At 42.3% G+C, this 19,298-nt stretch overlaps 1 protein-coding gene across 7 annotated transcripts in view; it reads right to left on the bottom strand.

The window, feature by feature from the left end:
* Positions 1–5,595: 5,595 nt before the first annotated feature.
* DNMT3A (DNA methyltransferase 3 alpha) overlaps positions 5,596–19,298 on the bottom strand; it is a 116,080-nt gene continuing 102,377 nt past the window's right edge. For 3 of the 7 annotated variants that reach the window (XM_081340158.1, XM_081340160.1, XM_081340159.1), the window contains 15 exons: positions 18,965–19,114; positions 17,417–17,527; positions 17,276–17,320; positions 16,736–16,815; positions 16,119–16,231; positions 15,606–15,789; positions 15,250–15,334; positions 15,014–15,159; positions 14,812–14,902; positions 14,032–14,180; positions 12,879–12,964; positions 12,670–12,720; positions 10,872–10,941; positions 10,365–10,483; positions 5,596–9,619 (listed from right to left, as the gene is read on the bottom strand). In XM_081340158.1, the coding sequence (XP_081196284.1) occupies positions 9,478–9,619; positions 10,365–10,483; positions 10,872–10,941; positions 12,670–12,720; positions 12,879–12,964; positions 14,032–14,180; positions 14,812–14,902; positions 15,014–15,159; positions 15,250–15,334; positions 15,606–15,789; positions 16,119–16,231; positions 16,736–16,815; positions 17,276–17,320; positions 17,417–17,527; positions 18,965–19,114 (1,622 nt within the window). In that variant the 3' untranslated portion in view covers positions 5,596–9,477. The remainder of the gene's footprint in view (positions 9,620–10,364; positions 10,484–10,871; positions 10,942–12,669; positions 12,721–12,878; positions 12,965–14,031; positions 14,181–14,811; positions 14,903–15,013; positions 15,160–15,249; positions 15,335–15,605; positions 15,790–16,118; positions 16,232–16,735; positions 16,816–17,275; positions 17,321–17,416; positions 17,528–18,964; positions 19,115–19,298) is intronic. The other 4 variants (XM_081340163.1, XM_081340164.1, XM_081340161.1 and 1 more) reach the window with 3 other exon arrangements.

Here is a 19,298-nt window from a genome sequence, read left to right as displayed (position 1 = left end):
ATATTCTTACTTCTTGTATAAAGAGCCGTGATATCTTGGAGTACTTTTCTCAATTCAATAATATTCAGTAGACACCATTAATCCATTTCTTTGCCTCCGACACATATGCATGTCCACACATATATGCGCATGCACCCCTGCACAAAGGCATTTTCTACAATGGGTAAATCTAAAGGCAGCTTGAATATTTAGTCCTTTTTTTCTAATCAGCAGAGGAGACAGACTAGGACCTTGGACAGCGAATGGCATGCTATGCACATTCACAGCATGAAACTCAGCTCTTGCTGTATAAAATGTGTTGCTGCTGACTCTCTGTACTCATGCTGGAAATCTCAGCCAGAACCAATTTCGTTTGGTGTTGTGGAAATCCAACCACTATATTAGCATATTCCCTGAACCCTTCATACTAAATCTTCCTATAGTTTCAGTATGTGAATCCAACAGGTGAACACTGCATTCAAGGCTAAGAGTTTTGTGTATTGTAGCATAGCAATTTTCTCCCCAAATTCATGGTATTAAGTGTATATTTAGCATGGTATAAACATTTCAAAGTGAATAAACCTTTTCTCAACTTTAAGAAATATCCAGGATCTTACTAAAGACTAGGGGCCAAAGAAATATTGCCTGGCCCAGTTCGTCTTCTCAGAATGTGAGGAAACCTACCATGGCATCTAGAAGGAATGGAACTTGCTTGAACAAGCATTCACCTGAATGTTACAGGGTTTCCTGCTTGAGCAGAGGGTTGGAGTAGAAGACCGCCAAGGTCCCTTCCAACTCTTTTATCTTGCCTGTGCCTGGCACAATTAGCTCTAATACCCAGAGAAGGGCAAATAGAACTGAACATGTACTGATTGGAAAGCAGTGGGTTTCCTTAGAACTTGGGAAGAAATCCAAATTAAGTTTACTACTATTTGATATATTTATTCAAGAACCAAAATGGCTGCCTGTCCTTTTTACAGAGAAGAAAATTATCCTTTTGCATGAGAAACCAATATTCCCATTGGCTGACAGTGTGTAAATATTCATATTTGGCACAGTAAATTCAGAACCTGACTTGCCTTGTTTTGTAACTTACTGAATAAAACTAGCTGGCCAAATTTTAGCTTAAAGTTATGTGAACTGTGCCCTGTGGTTAAGTCTGTGGTTCAATAAAATAACTACTTGATTACAAGTAAGCCTATCAAATAAACAATTGAAAAACAGCATTAATTGAATTCAGGTAATATTATTTAGCATTCATATTTAAAAGCTAAGTTGTACTTGATGGATTATGTGCTATCAAGTCAGTGTTGACTCTTAACAACCATGTAGATTTTCTCTGGACAGCCTATCAGTCCTTTCCACAATGAATCTGACACATGTAATTGAGTCCATCCTCTTTTCTTTCCACCATTCCCAGCATTAGATTTCTCTACAGACTAAAGTCTTCTCATAGTATGCCCTGTGTATAATTTTAGCCTGGTCCTTTGTTCGAGTGAGAATTCTGGATTTGTTTGATGGCCCATTTGCTTGTTTTCTCGGTTATAAGGTAGTTGATACAAATTTTAAAACTCATTTTAATCCAGGCTGAGTGATCTTGAGCAACCTTTTCTGTTTTCTAACTGACCCAAAAAAATCACTGCCCAAAGTTTGAGGAAACTGCTGTGAAGTCAGTCCTTTTAGCTCTTTTTAAAATGTCATGTACATGTTTAGTGTCATCAGTCAGCCAAACCCAAGCAGCTAATGTATTCCAATCTGAAGGTATCCTTCACTTGATAAATATTGTTCCAAATACATCAAGAAAAAGCCATTTTGCTATTATGAGACAGGAATGAAATGCAGAGCATAAAGACTGCTCTTGGGCTCATTCATTGAAATACTGTATTGGGTTAAAAGAGTAAAGAAATTACAGGACTATTTTAATAGTGTTTCCTTATACTTTCAGTTTCTTCATAGTATTGGGCTATGTCCAACTGTAGCCTAACGAAGTGTCCGCACTGTCACACGTAAGATGGTTTGCACAATGCAGGTAGTTGTCATTTAGTAACAATTGGTTAGTAGGTGCATTTATGTTTTTACTTCAGGTTTCCTTTGTAGTATCAGAAGGATAATTAGCAAGGAGAGGTTTGTATTTACATTCACTGTAAATACATTCACTGGAGAGGAAGGAATTACAAAAGTAGGTACAACAGAAGGCTATAGCTCTAACTGAAACAGCAGAAGGAAGCTGCGTAAAGGGGCAAATCTTATAGCATGGATCCACAATCCCGGGTCTGCGGATCAGTACCCATCTATGGCCTGTTAGGAACTGGACCACAGAAGCAAGTGAAACTTCATCTGCATTTGCTTGGGATCTAGGTAGCACATAAAACCCCCGGGAAAAATTGTTTTCCACAGAACCCGGTGCCCAAAAAGTTGGGGACCACTGTCTTATAATCTCCCCCCCCTCCGCCCCAAGAAATGTTCTCTGGTGCTGGAGAAGTTTGCATTTACATTCACTGGAGAGTGTTGTGATTCAGGGTCAGCCTGTGGGTTCGGCAGTTGGGTCGGACGACTCAGAGGAGGAGGGGGTGTTGAAGAGCTTGCTGATGAGAGCCCTCAGCCAGGCCCCTCCCACCTGGTCACTACGGAGACCCAGCTGTGTGAGCCTCACAGCGGGGATGAAGATGACCCACAGCTGGCCCTGTTCAAGGACGCCCAACGCAGGAGGCAGTCAATCAGGAGTAAACAGAGGAAGGCAATGGGGCACCTCAGAAGGAGGCAGAGAGAAGCCACGCCGTGAACTGTATAAAAGGGGAATGCGTGGGAGGGCTGGTTTGCTGAAGGCAACCGCTTGAATAGTTCCTGTTTCCTAGCTCCTGTTTCATGGTTGGTGTCTTGTTTTGCTCTGTTTTATGTTAATTAATTTGCCAGGCTTAATTCCAGCCTCTTGCCGTTTGTAAACGGGTTGTCCCTGCCTTTTCTGCAAGGCCGGTAGCAGGCTGGTACAGAACAGAGAGGAAGGAATTACAAGAGAGTAAGTAGGTACACAATGGGGGATACACACTCAAAAGAATGCACTGGCAGCAGCTGTTAAAGCCTTTATAGGTCCTCTTGATTTACTACAATTTGGATTGTAGTTTTGCTGCCGTAAGCAAAATTAAACAAATCATCATAGTTTTTAAGAAGACATTGTGTGACTACAACTTGTGATCTTTCCTGCTGGCTTTCCTATTGACTTTGCTTTGTCAGAAGATGGTTGGGAAGGTCATAAATGGTGATCCTGTGATCGCAGGATGCTGCAACTGTCTTAAGTATTATGAACCACTTGCCAAGTATCTGGATTGCAAGCACATGAATGTAAGGACACTGTGACAGTCATAGGTGTGAGGACCAGTCATAAGTCACTACTTGTGTGAAACTGATTAGGGTCTTGCCAATTTCAGAAAGCAGCTACAAGCTGGTAAGAGATCTAACCATCTAATTAAGATCACAGAGTTGAGCCTGTTAACATTCTCTTAACATTTTAGGGAAACTCTATGCTGTGGAGAAAAAAGAGATAAATTGTTTAGGCAATCTCCACTCTGGGAGAAGGAAAAAGGAAAAAAAAAGGTCAGGCATAGAAGGTGTATTGACAGTAAACAAGTGAAGATTGTGAAGCTTATTAATGTTGGCACTAGTCACAAAGTTAACCTTTTCATCAACATATTGAAAAATCACAATAAAAATTTAATTGGCAGCATATATATTCATAAAATAAAGGGAAATCTTTAGTGTTCTGAGCTTGGATGTTTGCTTGCAGACATTTTATTACCTAACTAGGCAATATCAATGCCCCACTGATATTACTTTGTTGGGTAATAAAATATCTGCAAGCAGCCAAACTCAGAGAGCAGCAGGGACTCCACAGTTCAACCATGAGCTACATACATTCTCTTCTGTTGGATAAAAGAAAGTACATTAAATATACTAGAAGAAATGAAAGCTGATAATAATACAGCTTAAGTTGTTCAGATAGAACAGCTCAGAAAGAAGGAAGAACTGCCGACTATAGAGGAAATGGCAAAGATTTCGGTGTATTTGAAAGACCATTCGCAACAACGATATATTGTGGAGTGGAAAAAATGGATTGATTACATCCAGAATAAATATGGGACTAAAAAGTTTCATTTAGCATTTGAATAAGTATTGATGGGACATTTATATTGCTTGTAGTCATTTTATAAGAGCTAAAGGGCGATAGAACTAATAGTTTATTGTTGTTAGCATATGGTAGTTTATGATTGTTTTTTACTTTTATACCTTGTATTTAGCTCTGGGAAGTCGGGGAGGGGGGGAGGGTTGGGTTGGGAAGGGGGGGTGGGGGTGGGTTGTTTTGTTAAAGATAAACTGTATTGAAAAACTTTTCAATAAAAAAAAAGAACAGCTCAGAAAATGCTTCTAGCGTATCATTTTCAGGAAAAAAAGAGACACCATTCTCATCTAATACATGTGTCCCGGTCATAACTACAATTCAAACCAGGGTTCATTGAATAGTGAAGAACTACTATTTGTATTTAACAGGCTATCTAGCTGTATTCACAGAACATGCCAAAACCATACTGGCAAAGATCCAGTGGCTGCATTTGCACATGCTTAGTTATTGCTTATGTTGGATTAATTTCTGTGGAGCTTAGCTTATTGTGCAAACCAGTCAGTTTGATTAGTTTATGGTTCATTGTGTTGTTCAGTCCCCAAACCAGGAATAAGTTAACTGAATTGTGCAAATTCAGTCTGTTTTAGAATGCCATTCTGGAGGTTTGAAAGAAAAAAAAATGTTGAAAGTATCCTTCTCAGAAATTAAATCCATAACTCTTTTGCTTTAATATGAATTCTACTTTCTTCCCTACAGCAGCTGTAAAAACTAAAGACAGCCACAATGTTTGTTTTAATTTAGCATCACTTCTAGATTTGTTACATTAGAAAAATGTGCATATCTGTAATTAAAATGTTATTTCCAAATGTATTTGTATTTTGAATTAGTTTACCAGTGTTGTTGATTGTGTGCCATCAAGCCAGTGTCAACTCTTAGCAACCATATATATTTTCTCCATGATGTACCCATGTTCTATTAACTTATTTTTTTTGTCAGTAATTTTAATAGTCATCTAATAACAGGTTCCTGTCAATGTCATTTTGTTTCCTGGAAGTATTCTTTAGCCAAGTGCTTCTATAAATGCAGTAATTTTAAAATAGGAAGCAAATGCTTTAGCATTCTGTGTATTATGTGTGGCTTTTTAAAAAAATACATGACAATGTATTTACAGCAATGTTATTTCCCAGTTGTAGTGATGTTACTTTCCCGTTGATAAGGTGTGCTGCCCATCTTATGTAACTCGATTCCTCAGGTGTTACTTTAACCCCACCAGCAATGCCTCAGAGCACCTATCAACACTCATAGACACAGGGATACAAAAAGCACATGACAGCAGACAAGCCTCCTTTTTTTCTTTTCTTTTTGCACAAAACAGAACATTTATTCAAGTGTTCTCCAGCACAAGTACATCAGCAAGGAGCCTTCCTTATTCGAGTGTTCTGAGCACAAAAGAAAAATGCAAAGGATGGGATGGAGGCGGAACGGACAGACTTTCTAACATCTGCTGCACCACTGACCTTTTAATTAGTTTATAAAACAGCTATGTCACGAGCAATACTTACACAGAGATACAACAGCCTGCCCATAGGGATGAGGAGGAGATGGGCCTCCCCAACCCTGGCAAAGCAGAACCATACTCTGAAATGTACATTATTTATTTGTCAATAAATATAGAAGCAATCCTAAAAAAAAAGCGTCCGAAAGGATGGGGCATCCCCAAATCATCCAAAACAAGAAAAGAAAAAAAAGAAAAGACACGAAAGGGCTGGGAGAATGGAACTGAAAGAGGAAAGGAAGAACATCTGGGTTGAGCTGCGTGGAATGTCAGATGGGAGGCGGCTGGAGAGCAGGGAACAGGGCTGAGCTCTTCCCAGGATCTCAACACAGTTTATTCTTCAGCATGAATACATGATTTCCCACAAACAGTAAAGCGTCTCAGCTACTTCAATGTCTAAGCTAAAACACATGAAATCTTTTCCTTTAGGTTTCAAGTACAAAGTTAAAATGCCTTTTTTTTATAATAATATATAAGAGTAAAATAATAGAGCTCTTTTAAACTTCACTACAAGAAAAACAAAACAGTCATTGTCCAGACAGCAGACTTTAAGTTAATAGAGATCTGTAATAAAACTTGTTTTAGCACCTTGGTTGTTACCTTGTCCCTCTGCAAATGCCAAAGGAATTCAGGCAATGGGGGCAGGAGGTCTGGTTGCTTTGCTTTTCAGTCTAGGGCTGTGCAACCTTGACAAAAGGCTCTTTATAAAAAAGATCCGAGTCACATCAGTTCGTAAACTCAAGTCTCCCCTCTTGCTCCCCCACCACATAGGGAAAACAGCTGGATTCTGTGATGGACAGTGAAACAGGCCCAAGGCAAATACATCAGGAAAGTTTGAAAGACAACACAAATAAAGGCTTCCCAAGAGGCCACTTCCAGTTTGGGGACAGAACTGGACGGGCACAGATGCGGCCCTGCTTGAAGAGAGGATGGACTGTTCAGAACTAAAGTCCACTGGCAGTGCCAGGAATACACTGACGATGCAGCTAAGCCGTCAGCTACTGGAGCGGACGTTAGGAATTTTGTGGCCAGCCCCATGTCTAAACTGAATATGCTGAAAGGAAGACTTTGGGGAGAAAAGGATGTAACTACTACTAAAGGTATACCTCGCCCCCCAAATAAATTCTTCTCTGAAGCATACAATTGAAAACAAAACCCATACCCCTTCCCACCATTTGGGGAGATAAGTGGAGCCTCCTCTCCCTTCAACCAGCCCTTTGGCTCAGATTACTCTGGCTGGAAATCAGCCAAGGACAAATCATAGGAAGCTGCTTTATTCTGAATTATACCCTAGATCCCTTAACCTAGTACTGTCAACCCTGAGTGAGAGGATCTCTACAAGGTTTCAGGCAGGAGTTTTTCCAGCACCACTTGGAAATGCCCGGGTTTGAATTTTAAGATCTTCTACGTGGAAAAGATGTACGTCATTTGAGCTACAGTCTCTTCCAATAAATACTTCCCATTTAGCACCAGTGAAACTAGACTACAAGAAACCCAGAGGGAATCTCTCCCCCTAGCTTTGTGGCAAATGGGTTGGGAAGAAAGGCTTGGAAATCCTGTAAGGAAAACCTCCCATTGAAGAATTTTGCACAGACAGGCAGTCACTGAACCAATGACCAAGGGAGGAAGAATGGAGTGTGAAGGAGACTGCCTAACATGGAGGCAACAGGTGGGGGGGGCATATCTTGCCAGACAGCCCCATGCGAAGTAACCACCGTTCTCCCTTCCCCATTCGGCCCTGAGCAAGACCCCAGCACCCTTCACAGTTTGAAGGAAGGTGAGCAGAGGCACCTACCTGCCACCCTAACTCCCCCAAATTTTAGCACCAAGACCAACAGCCTTCAACAGAGACCTTCCTTGTCTGCTGCCACTGTTTCACCACTCAAGAGATTGCGTTGGGGAGTGTTAATGAGAAGGCAGAGGGAAATCTGCTATCTTCCACAAACATTCCCACCTGCTCCTGAGTTTTGCCTCAGCATCTACTCCATTGCCTCCGAGAGCACCATGGACACAGGGAAGACAGGAGCAGAGGGGAGATTGCTGTCCCCTGTGGAGGCACAGATGGAAAAGCTGCTGAGGCAAAAGCTGGTTGTGGAGGAGTAGGGAAGAGAAATCCTCATTAGCACCAAGAACTTTGGACCCTGTTGGGATCAGTCTCTGCAAGCAGAAGGGAGAAGCAGCCTCAAGTCCATGCACAGAGGATTGACCAGAGCCCAGTGGCCATTCCTTATACCTTGTGCATCACAGACTCATGGTGAAGGTCGTTTATCCCCTTGCCCCAAAGAGTAAAGTGCACACAATTACCAAGATATACTCCAGGAAATTTGACTCCTAAGCCAGACCTTGCACACGAGAGTTCGTTAGGTCCTGCAGAGACTCTCTTCAGAGAGAACTGCCCACCTTTATTTTTGCCCCTCTGAACCCTCAACATGTGTGTGGGGGGGGGGAGGAGAAAGGTAGCACAGCCAGAGTCTGATCAAGCAAAACAGGAAGTCTATAATAATTCACGTCAGCCACAAATAGAAGGAAGGAGGGGGAGAAGGCAGCAGGCGCTGACCTCCAAACACACAAAATCACAAAGGAGTGGGGCAGAAGGGTTACTGCAGCGCAGGATGGCAGGGGCTCTTCTCTCTCTTTCGCTCTACCTCCCTATCCCCATAATTGTTCTGCAGCTGAATTTATATTTTAAGGGGCAAACTTGGGAGAAAAGGAGCAGAACCAAACGACCTGATCAGGAACCTTACAGCCAGTTGAGTTCAGAGATGACCAAAACAAGCACTGCTGGTCCTCGGGTGCTCTCTGTCTCCTGGTCTGGCAGCCAGGTTGGTTTTGGGGAGAGCCCAGGAGGGCCCCAGAAAACGCCAATTTCAATAAAGCACCACTAACGCTAGGGCCCCTGCCTGGAGCTCTGCAGGGGGTAGATTAGCCCCATCTAGCAAGGCCCAAGCCCCTGGCCTGAGGGAGGTTTGCCTTTTCAGGAAGAAAAGTATTATTGCATGCCACCCGGGGCGGAGAATGGTGCCCGTCAGCCTTCTCTCCCTTATAAGACGGGGCTGCAATCGGTTGGAAAAGCTCCCCCCACCATTCCTGCGGGCTAGCATGTGAAGCACCACGGAAGCTGCCTTCAGCCCCACCCTCTGTGGTTGTAGAAGCACCATTTTGAAAGTCAGTTGTACAGTAGTAACAGTACCTTTTATATATAGATATTTCTCTCACATAACTCTCACATATATATAAACTGTAAACAAGAGGTAAGAGCGGCTGTCGGAGCAGGGTGTATCAAGGTCTCCTGTGTGATAGGCACCCAAATACTCTAGTGTGTGGCTTGGGGGGACCAGGTAGGACTGGGAGCTTCCCAGCTTGCGCTCGCCCCAGTAATGGCGCTGGTAAGACGCAAGGAGGTCCCGCTGCACCTCATTTTGTGCTCCTAAACTGAGCTTGGGCAATAAAGCCCCAAGGCCCATTTCAGCTTTGGGCTTGGCTGGAATTTTCTCTTTTGCGGTGCGTCAGTGGACAGCCCGCATTGCTGGGGGCTCAGCCGAGGAGCGGCAGAAACCAAACTAAGAGGCAAACCCATCCAGAAAGAGCAGGAAATTAAAGGATTACCAACAGAAAGTGGGATTGGTTGGTTGGATTGGGGCATTTCAAATTGGGGAGAGGATGGGTGAAGATTTGGATGATGGGAGCTGCATATGTATGCGGGCTGTCCTCTCCCACCCTCTCACCCACCAGCCATTTCCTCCATTCTGGTGCCACTTCTCTTCTGTTCCTGGGGGTGGTTGTGTTTGAGACTCCTCCTCCGCTTTGCCAGTTTTGTGGTTACGTCTCTTTAAACACAGGCAAAGTACTCCTTTAAGGGGGCGAAGAGATGGCGGATCACTGGCACGCTCCAGGAACGACCCAGCAGTCTCTGCCTTGCCAGGCGGCTCATGTTGGACACATCCGTGTAGTGGACCGGAAAGCCAAAGACTCTGTAAGCACAGGATGCCAATTTAATGCTAAGACCTTGACATAAAAGAACTAACAAAAGGCTGCTGCACTTGGGATAGGATTTCATTTGCAATTTTAATGTGTGCTATTGGGACTGGGGTAAAATAAATGGTTGCTATAATTGCTACTGACCAACAGGAGGTACTACGTGATTAATTTTGCCCTTACTGAGATTCACTACCCCCAGCTAGTGTCCATATGCCAGTCCTTTGAACTTAGATTAATATAAAAATGGGGCTGATGAATCCCAGTAAAGACAAAACTAGTCCCATAGTGCAGGGGTCTCCAACCTTGGCAACTTTAAGACTTGTGGACTTCAATTCCCAGAATTCCTCAGCCAGCAAAGCTGGCTGAGGAATTCTAGCACTTGAAGTCCACAAGTCTTAAAGTTGCCAAGGTTGAGGACTCCTGCCATAGCGCCTTCTACTGGGCAATAGCAAAAACAGCATTTAGCTCCCTTTGGTGTAAGGCCCAGTAGCTATCAAGTCTGAGAACTGTGCAACACCTAAAAATAAATTGTATTGTGCCAATGGAAAAAGGGGGGGAAATAGACTGTGCGGCAAAGGAGGCCTTTCAAAGGGCGAGTGGAATGTTTATAACCAAGCATATAACCAGGCCACAACTAAGCCATAATGGGGAACAGGCTCCACAGAAAAGGTTATGAGCTGCACGTTCTTCAGCTCATTCTTGAAAGAAGACAAGCCCACCCACCCCCACCATTCCCACCTCTCCATCTCGGTGCACCACAGGATGTCTTCCTTCTCGTTCATAAAGACAGGGAAATGCTGGTCCTTGCCTTGCTTGATGGAGTTGGAACGTGTGGTGATGGTTCGTACTTTGCTGAACTACATTGGGAAGACAATATATACAAAGAAAAAGTGATTATCAGCAGGTATTCATACCACTCATAGTAAAGCTACTTCTGAGTGTAATTCTTTACATTAGCCTTTGGCTTGTCACAGGTCTCTGTGCTATTTCTACTGCCTTCTCTCGATGTGAGGATTATCTCTTCCTAGTTTTAATTTCTGGATAGTATGAAAACGATGGTAAAACCAGGCCTCTCTAAGCTATTGCCAATCAATGGTGGGTTCTGTTGTCTCTCTTTGCCTCTTGAGCTATGAGAAGATGCTCTGTTTGATGTTTTCTTTCCAAACTCTTCCATGAAGACTTGTATATCCAAACTCTTCCACGAAGACTTGTATATCCAAATTCATTTTGGTTTCTCATGCTCACCTTAGCTATCCGGCCATGTTCCAGGCACTCTTGCAATTCCAACTTATCATTCACAGTTGAAGCCAGAGGCCTGTAGGAAAACCAGGTTCATATAATTAGCTCTTAGGAATCTCAACTCTTTTCGGTACTCTCCCTAAAAACTCTCTTTTAAAGTATTTGCACAATACTAATTTATGAATCAGGACTATTTTATTGAATTAAGAAATATTTTTCTCAAGCTGAATAAAAATGGACAAATAGTTTTGTTGAGGCCAAGAAAATTGTCTGACCCAATTACTTTTTCCCCCAGTCCAGAATAATCACACACAAACACAAAAACAGACTCCACTGTTTCACACAAAAAACATCACAGTGGCAATCCCAAACTAGATTCTTGCCCCACAAATAAGCAATAACAAATTGCTCCACTACCCCCCAGGATATGCCAAAATTACTTTTTAGCAATTTCCCTTAATTTAAAAACTATGGATATAAATGGACATTTATGAAAATATTCTAGCTGGCCTTTAGCACCAATCATAACCTCAGCAAATAAAGACCCTGAGGCATGTTTTCTCAATGGTGCCCCCCATGCTAAGGACCATGTTCCTATGCTTTTTACTTTGTAAAAACTCTTGCTACTGTTATTACTATAGCTTTTCTCTTTTCAAAAAAGGACATACTTTCTTCCTTCTTGTTGAACCCTTGAATTTCCTTCCTTGCTTTACCATTGTTATTCCATTACTTCTTCCCCTAGCACTGAAGAGATTATTTCAGATGGAGCTCATTACTGACTTTTACCTAACAAGTATACTTGTTTGCAAGTCTTCCTGTTTACATTCAATTACATTCAAGCTGTTTGTTTAGTGCCTACATCTCAATAAGTAGACTGAATAATTGTCTTTAGCTATGACCCTGATTGCTTTTAATAGCTCAATCTCTTGAACGTTAAAGTCTCTTCAGAAAGCTTCCTCTGTTTCCATCGTCCTTTTGATTTAAATTTACATATGTATAAGAAAGGTATAAAAACCTGTACCAGTAGCTGGAGGGAGTGTTGTGATTGTGCCATCATTTTTGACTCCTGGTTAGTGTTAGAATTAGGATGGACTAGAGTAAAGGCTAGGATCAACCCCATTGCTATCTCTATGAAAATTTATCACGGGGTAATGAATCAAGCTGTAGAGAGATGCCTGTGCAATACTTCTCTCAGTTCCCAAATTGAAATGTATTATTCCTTTTCCCTGCTGCAAATTTCCTTAATGCCCCCAAGACACAGGATCGAGCTTGTCTTTCAAAAGGCAGAAGCAATCCCTTGGTGATAAGCTCTCAATGTAGATAAGCGATCTGGCCCTATCTTCATAAAATTGTCATTTACATTTAGGTGTTTTTATTCGTGCTGTATCAAAACTATCCTGAACTGGTCAAAATATGACAGCATACCCATAACACCCGTATAACATATACATTTGCTAAATAAATAAATAAAAATAAATAAGTTATCCTGATAAAATATTTGTTCACACCTACAGAATTATTAGTAAAATATATTGAAGCTGATTCGAGGTTTGAGAAATCACAACAGAAATAGCAACCTCACCTAGTTGGGTACTGAAAGTTTGCAAGCAAACAACCAAACTCAGAAAGCACCAAGAACTCCACAGTTCAATCCTGACCTAGATATTCTCTTTTATTAAAAATAATAAAACCATAGAAGAATCAAATTCATGCAAATATAGACACTAGATTAATGTTTCTCAACCTTATTTATTTTTATTTTTTAAAATTTATTTGCCACTCATCTCACCACAAGGCGACCAACCTTGGCAGCTGGCTGGGGAATTCTGGGAATTGAAGTCCACACATCTTAAAGCTATTTAACAGATATGACAAGGGTAATGAGAGAATCCAACCAAGCAATTCTTCACATACAAAAGCATCAAGAGTTGAATAGGTTCATACTTTTAACAAAACAGCGACTCATCTAATGGCAGTTGATGCCTGGGTGGGTAGCTTATGCTTATAACTTACCTGTTCATGCCAGGCAGGTTTCCCCAGAAGTACCGGGCTCTGTGGGCTGCAGAGACTTCTTTGGCATCGATCATCACTGGATTGGACTGTAAGAAAGAGAGAGGCGAGGAAAGTCACACCATAGGGTATCAAAATGAGGCTACTTCTTGAAGTTTGCAACAGGTGATTTGCAGGCTTCTTCAAGGCCATCTGAACCTTCCAAGATTTTCCCTGCTCCCCACATTCTGTTACTTCAGTCACAATCCTGGCCATTCTGGTTCCTTACAATCAGGGCTACAACTATGTATCATCTCATGTATGTATATATACTGGAGTAGACAGGAATTAAAAAAAAATCCCAGAAGATGCTACTGGCTTCTATACTGTTCTCTAAAGTGTTCTAAGAAAACAACATGAATTTGTACATGTAATCATCAAGTATTAAGCTTGCATAAATGGACAATTTATGTTATTGTATCCGAGTAACAGCTTTAATCTCAGTCCATCCCAAATCCAGGGACCATAAGGTTAGGGCTGAATGATTTGGAGGGAGATTAACCCAAGCTTACTGTGTAAAATGGTGAGGTGTTATATTCTCTTGAGGATGGCTTGAAGGGCCTCCCGTGTTGCTGTGCCATGTATGATCAAAATATGGGATAATGGCAAAGCAAGCAAGCAGTTTCATGCCAGAAGCAATGGCTGGAAGTAATTTCTCTGCGTGTCCATGCATTATTTTCCAATGACATCACACAGTCCTGAACAATATGGGCTATGAATAGTATGGAGCTTTGTCAGCTGGGCCCATAAAACGTAGAATGAATTGTGTATTTTGATTTACTCTTTACACAAGATAATGTGGTTTTAACTTTCTTCATTAATTTAAAAACCTATCTTTTCCAACAATTTGCCTTTCCTCTTTATCTAGTCGGGCTAGATAAAGTCTTCCAGTGGCAGGAAGGATTGCCTAGACCTGGGAGATAAGATGGCAGTAATACAGATTTTGCCAGGAGGAAGCGAGAGGGTGGCTAAAAAGTGACGCTGCTTTGCCCAAAACCCATCCCATCTTTTTGGCCATGGTCCCATTCCCCCCACCCCACTTGGCCAGCAAGACTTGCTCTTCTACCCAGAAACATTCCAAGACTGGCTACGGGGAAAGCCCCTCACCTCACCTCACCTCTAGGAAGCGAGAGATGTCCCTTTTGTCACTGACGCCCATGGCCACCACATTTTCAAACAGCCAGAAGAAAGGTCGGTCATCTCCCTCCTTGGGTCTGGCCTCATGAAGGAGACGATAGAATTCAAAGAAGAGTCGCCCTGTCCCCTCTGGGTTATAGGAAAGCAAAGGCAAGGAAAGGTGGATTCTTGCAAGAGGAACTGAGAGACACAGGCCAACAGTTTCCTCTTCATAACCATTAAAAATCTGACTTATAGAATGTAGGGACTTTTTAAAGCGCTGAAGAGGATCTATCTCCTTCAGATATGACAATATAAAGTAAAAGTAGTGCCCTGATCATAGGCTTAACTTGATTTCTCAGTTGTGTGTTACTCAATTACATCAATTTCTCTTTACATTGCTCAAGATTTTTATCTCCATGGTTCACAGGCATCTTTTTGAAATACCGTTTGTTTAATCTCATAGATTAGTCACTAATGCCAGCTTTGCAGTCCTATTAGATTTCTTATAAGTACTCAATGTGCTAAGGAGCAACATGCACATGGATATATTTTCCAATCCTCAGGGTATCTGAGATAGTAACACAGAAGAGAAATGTATTTTAATTTCCAGGTGCTGGCAAACTATATTTCCCATTAATTGCAATCAATATGACTATAATCAAAGGATGCTGTGAAGTTAAGTAGTTTCTGAAGGACCACAGTTCCTTACCTCTGGATCGACTGCTTTAAAACAACATGTCCTGGATAAACCAAAGAAGAGATGGATGGTAGCACTTACCATAAAGGCCTTTCCTGGCAGGATTAACAATGGAGAGGTCATTGCAGGGGCTCCCTCCAATCACTAAGTCAAAGGGGCCCCATTCCTGTATCTGTAACATATGGAGATTTAACAGTCAGATGCAGGAGGAGGATGCATCTGGGGCTGTGCTAGCCTCAGTTACACAAGCCAAAGGAAGCCTCCCCATCAAAGCTCCACGTACATGTTTCTGAGTGACACTGCGGACGTCCCCAACATACATGATCTTGCCCTGGTGTCGGACCATCCCAACTGTGATAGAATCTTCACACACCTCAGATGCGATGTATCGATCCACCTGGATGCCCAAATCCTTTAGCACAAGGAGTCCTGGAAAACGAAAACCATGATGTTACTATCGCTCCCATGTGGCGTTCACTCTACCACTTCTTTTCCGATATTAGGAGGGTCAGAACTCACCTGTGGCAATGCCGTCAAAAAGTGACAGCACCCGGATGGGCTTTCTCTTTTCAGCAGGGACTGGAGGGTAAACCTTTGGTGGATCCTGCAAAAAGCAAAGTGGCAGCATAAAACGGTTAGAGTGTAAACTGTGGCAACTGTCACCACAGGGAGGGAACAGAAGGCTCCCGAGTTTCTCAAGAGTTGGGGGCTCAACAGCCACTGGCTGACGGGTTCAGGTAGCTAATACGCTAGGGGGCTGCGAGCAACAAGAGAAACCTGAGAATACTTGCAGATTTCTCTTGCCTTCCGAGTTCTTCTAGTATCAAAAGTTTCTCTTTGTCCCCGTCCCCACCCCCAATCCATGCTGAACTCACAAACTCTTGATCGTGATTGTTGGCAAAAAACATCTGAAGGCGTGAGGGCCAGTCTTCTCGTCGCCGGAGCAGGCCATAGATGCCCTTGTGGCCACACATGTAGCAGTTCCAGGGATCCTCCTTGATAGCTGCCTGAGCAGCCCCAGGACCCACCAATAAGTCCACACATTCTACACAAAAGCATCTGCAAACCAAAATAATTAATGCTACGTGTGGAACGTGCTCAGCTCAGGATTCAACAAACAACGGCTTTGATTTAGGCAGTCTGGGCCCTTCTGGAACTCCAGCATATTCTCTTGGTGCCAGAATCACTCAGGCTTTGATTGGCTGAAAATACTGAAAAGTCAAGCTGAGCATACTTCTAGTCAAACCACTTCATTCCAAATACATTTTCGCAATCCCTTGTTCTTAAGCCTGCCTTTAAACTGTCTTGATCCCATTTTTCTTTTCCTTTCCTAGGTTATAGTTTAGGGGGACAAAGATGCAATCTTTCTAAACCACCACTTGATTCACCTGCAACAGTTGTTGTTCCCACACATAAGGACTTCACGGCCACCACAGCAGATGGTGCAATATGATTGATAGCCATCATCATCGTACTGATAGGCGCATTCCAAAAAGCAGTTCTAAGGAAACAAAGGTGAGGAATACTTCTTATAAGCTCCATGGAAATTAGTTTCTCCCATCATAAAAGTATTTTATAACACACTAACCACAAGTGTTTTTTAAATCTTATCTTACACACATAGAACAAAAAGCAACCCAGTAGATGTTGCTATCTGCACTCAGAAATCCAGTGGGAGCAGATTTGGTACTTGCTCTGGGGAAAAAATATGTAACCCTCAGACAAGGGCTAATCACAAAGCAGTTAACTGCTATGATCAGCTTTTGTCTGACTGGATTATAATGTCCTCCAAGGAGGAAAGTATTTGAAACACGACAGGAATTTGGGGAAATTTTTTTTTTCCAGTAAGGGGTTTTCTTTCCTTTTGCCTTGATTGCCTTTGTCCTTTTGTAGTTCTATAGTCTCTGTATTTCACAAGTTGAGTGCCCCACCAGTCCCAAAGTCACCCTTCCATCTCTGTTCTTTCTCCACTCCCAGGTTGCTTCTGTGTCCCGTCTGTTCTTACCTTGCAGTTTTGGCACATTCCGCCAATGAAGAGAGGGTGTTCCAGGGTGACATTCAGGCTTCCGCAGGAAATGCAGATATCTGAGAAGTGGTGTAGTTGGTAAGTGAGGAAAGAAAGGAGATGCATAACCCTGGGCTACTGAGAAAGAAAGATACCCCTCTCTATCCCCTCTGACTCAAGGGCAGCATTCTCCTCTGTCAAAGCCACACACTGCAATAGACTCAACTGAGCATGGATCATCCTGGTCTTTTCCATTAGACAGATGTGATCCACAAAAGGCCTTCCCTACGCTCAACTGTGAAAGTGCTGGGCAGCTTTTTGATTTGCTATTAATGATTTCATTTGCGATATGTTTCAAGCATGCCCAGAGTCTACAAACTCTAATGGCAGAAGGATCCATTTGCCAACTGCTGAACTGCAGCTGTGGTGATCACTTTGAATTCTGGACAAAAATGCTTGCAGCGGAGTAGGGATTGGTTGTCATGCCTCATGCATACTTTAATATGGGGAAGGACAAAGAATGTATTTGCTTAACCTCACCTTCAATATTCCTGCATTTCTGTCGAACCTCATAAACAAGACGTTCTAAAACAGCAAAAGAATTTGTTAAAATAGGCAATCAAGAAATGCCACAGAATCAATAAATATAGTTGAAATTGAGGGCAACTAGAAAGGCTTAACCTGTGTCCATGAACCAAAGCCTTAACTTAGCATTTGCTGCAGAAAAATGCTGGTGACGCAATATGCTGATTTTGGACCTAAGAATTACGTGAATTCCAATTAGAACAAATTCTAATATTAAAGATGAAAAAAGAGAAGGCAGTTTAGTTCACATCAACAAGAGAATAGCTTAACTAGGCACAACTGATGTAATCATACAATATTTGGACTAGGTTAATGTTAACTTAGTTATGTTTTTTGTGCCTTGTTAAATGAATCTTGGCAGTGTAATTAACTTATGGTTCTATGACCTGTACAGCCTTGATAGTAAATCTATTATCAGGTTAAGTGTGTTGGGTGAACACAGCAAATATTTTCTTCTGTTTATTAATATTTTCACGGAGTCCAGTTCCGGAACTAGTGAAAACAAGAAAAATATTGCCTTTGTATTAGAGAATTAGACTAAATGTAGTCTTGGAGAATGGGAGGCCCCATCATTCTCTCCTTTTATCTATCTACATTTTTCTGGTTCCATCCATTTTTAAGTATAATTTTTGGCAGGCTATATGAGGCTAAAAGGGATGCGGTGGCTCAGTGGGTTAGGACGCTGAGCTTGTCGATCAGATGGTCAGCAGTTTGGCGGGTCGAATCCCGAGTGCCACGTAACAGAGTGAGCACCTGTTTCTCGTCCCAGCTTCTGCCAACCTAGCAGTTCGAAAGCACGTAAAAATGCAAGTAGAAAAATAGGGACCACTACGGTGGGAAGGCAACAGCGTTCCGTGCGCCTTTGGCGTCTAGTCATGCCGGCCACATGATCACAGAGATGTCCTCGGACAAGCGCTGGCTCTTCGGCTTTGAAACAGAGATGAGCACCGGCCCCTAGAGTCGGAAACGACTAGCACGCATGTGCGGGGGAACCTTTACCTTTACCTTTACTATGAGGCTAATATGGAATTTGGCCCCCAGAAAATTGCTCATACCTACCTTAGATCAGGATGAAATTCATGAGTTATTTGTAGCTATTTCTACCCAAGAGTTACCCTTTATCTGGGTTTTATTTTTCTTACAAAGGCCTGTTAAGTTCTCAAGTTAGAAAATGGAGGACAAGTTGAGCTTTGGAATGGGTTTTTATGATAATTCAATGAAAGACAGGAAAAGAGAAACAAACAGGTGAGCTGCAATATGGGGAAAGGTGAAATTAAAAGACTGGGGCATGGGGGAAAAGACCAACTGTACAGATAAGAACGGCATGCACTGCCCCTCCAAAAAACGGATGAACATGAGGAAGCCCTATATCTTACTTTATGTGAAGTGTAGACTTGTTGAGGACAAAAATTAGAATTTTTTAATACTTTCAATTTCGCCTTTTCTGCAGTGGGGGGAACTACAGCATGCCCCAATGGTCCCACAAACAGCAGTAAGATAGGACCTTGAGAGATAGAAGTACGTAGTGGTTTTGACTGTCTACCCTCAGATATAGTTTGGGATTAGAAAAAAAGTTAAACGTGGAGATTAGCTGGGACAGCCAACAACCTCCAAGTTACCCATTCCATTCTGCCCCAGGTATACCTCGGGTGCGCTCATCTATGATTTCCTTGACCTTAGGCTTCTCAGCTGTGCTTTTTCTTGGTTTTTTGGCTGGTGGAGGAGGGGCATAGGCAGCAGCTTCTGGTTCTCCCCACATGTCCGTGTAAACTTCCTTGTAGGGGTTGCGTTCCTCTGAGATGGCAGAAAAAAGTACATCAGTGGGCAGCAAGATAAGCAGGGTGGGAAATCAAACTTTGACTCTTTTGATTTGGAGGCTTGTCTGTCATCAGACTTTGTGAAACATGACAGTGTGCTACCTCCAAAGAGTTGTTTATCTGATTGTTCTGGTCCTGTGGAATCCTGCTATCAGAAGACA

This window comes from Vipera berus (assembly GCF_964194415.1).
Source record: "Vipera berus genome assembly, chromosome: 1".
NCBI classification, from domain to species: Eukaryota; Metazoa; Chordata; class Lepidosauria; order Squamata; family Viperidae; genus Vipera; species Vipera berus.
The sequence above is the reverse complement of the archived record's forward strand: the minus strand, read 5'-3'. Positions and strand labels throughout refer to the sequence as shown.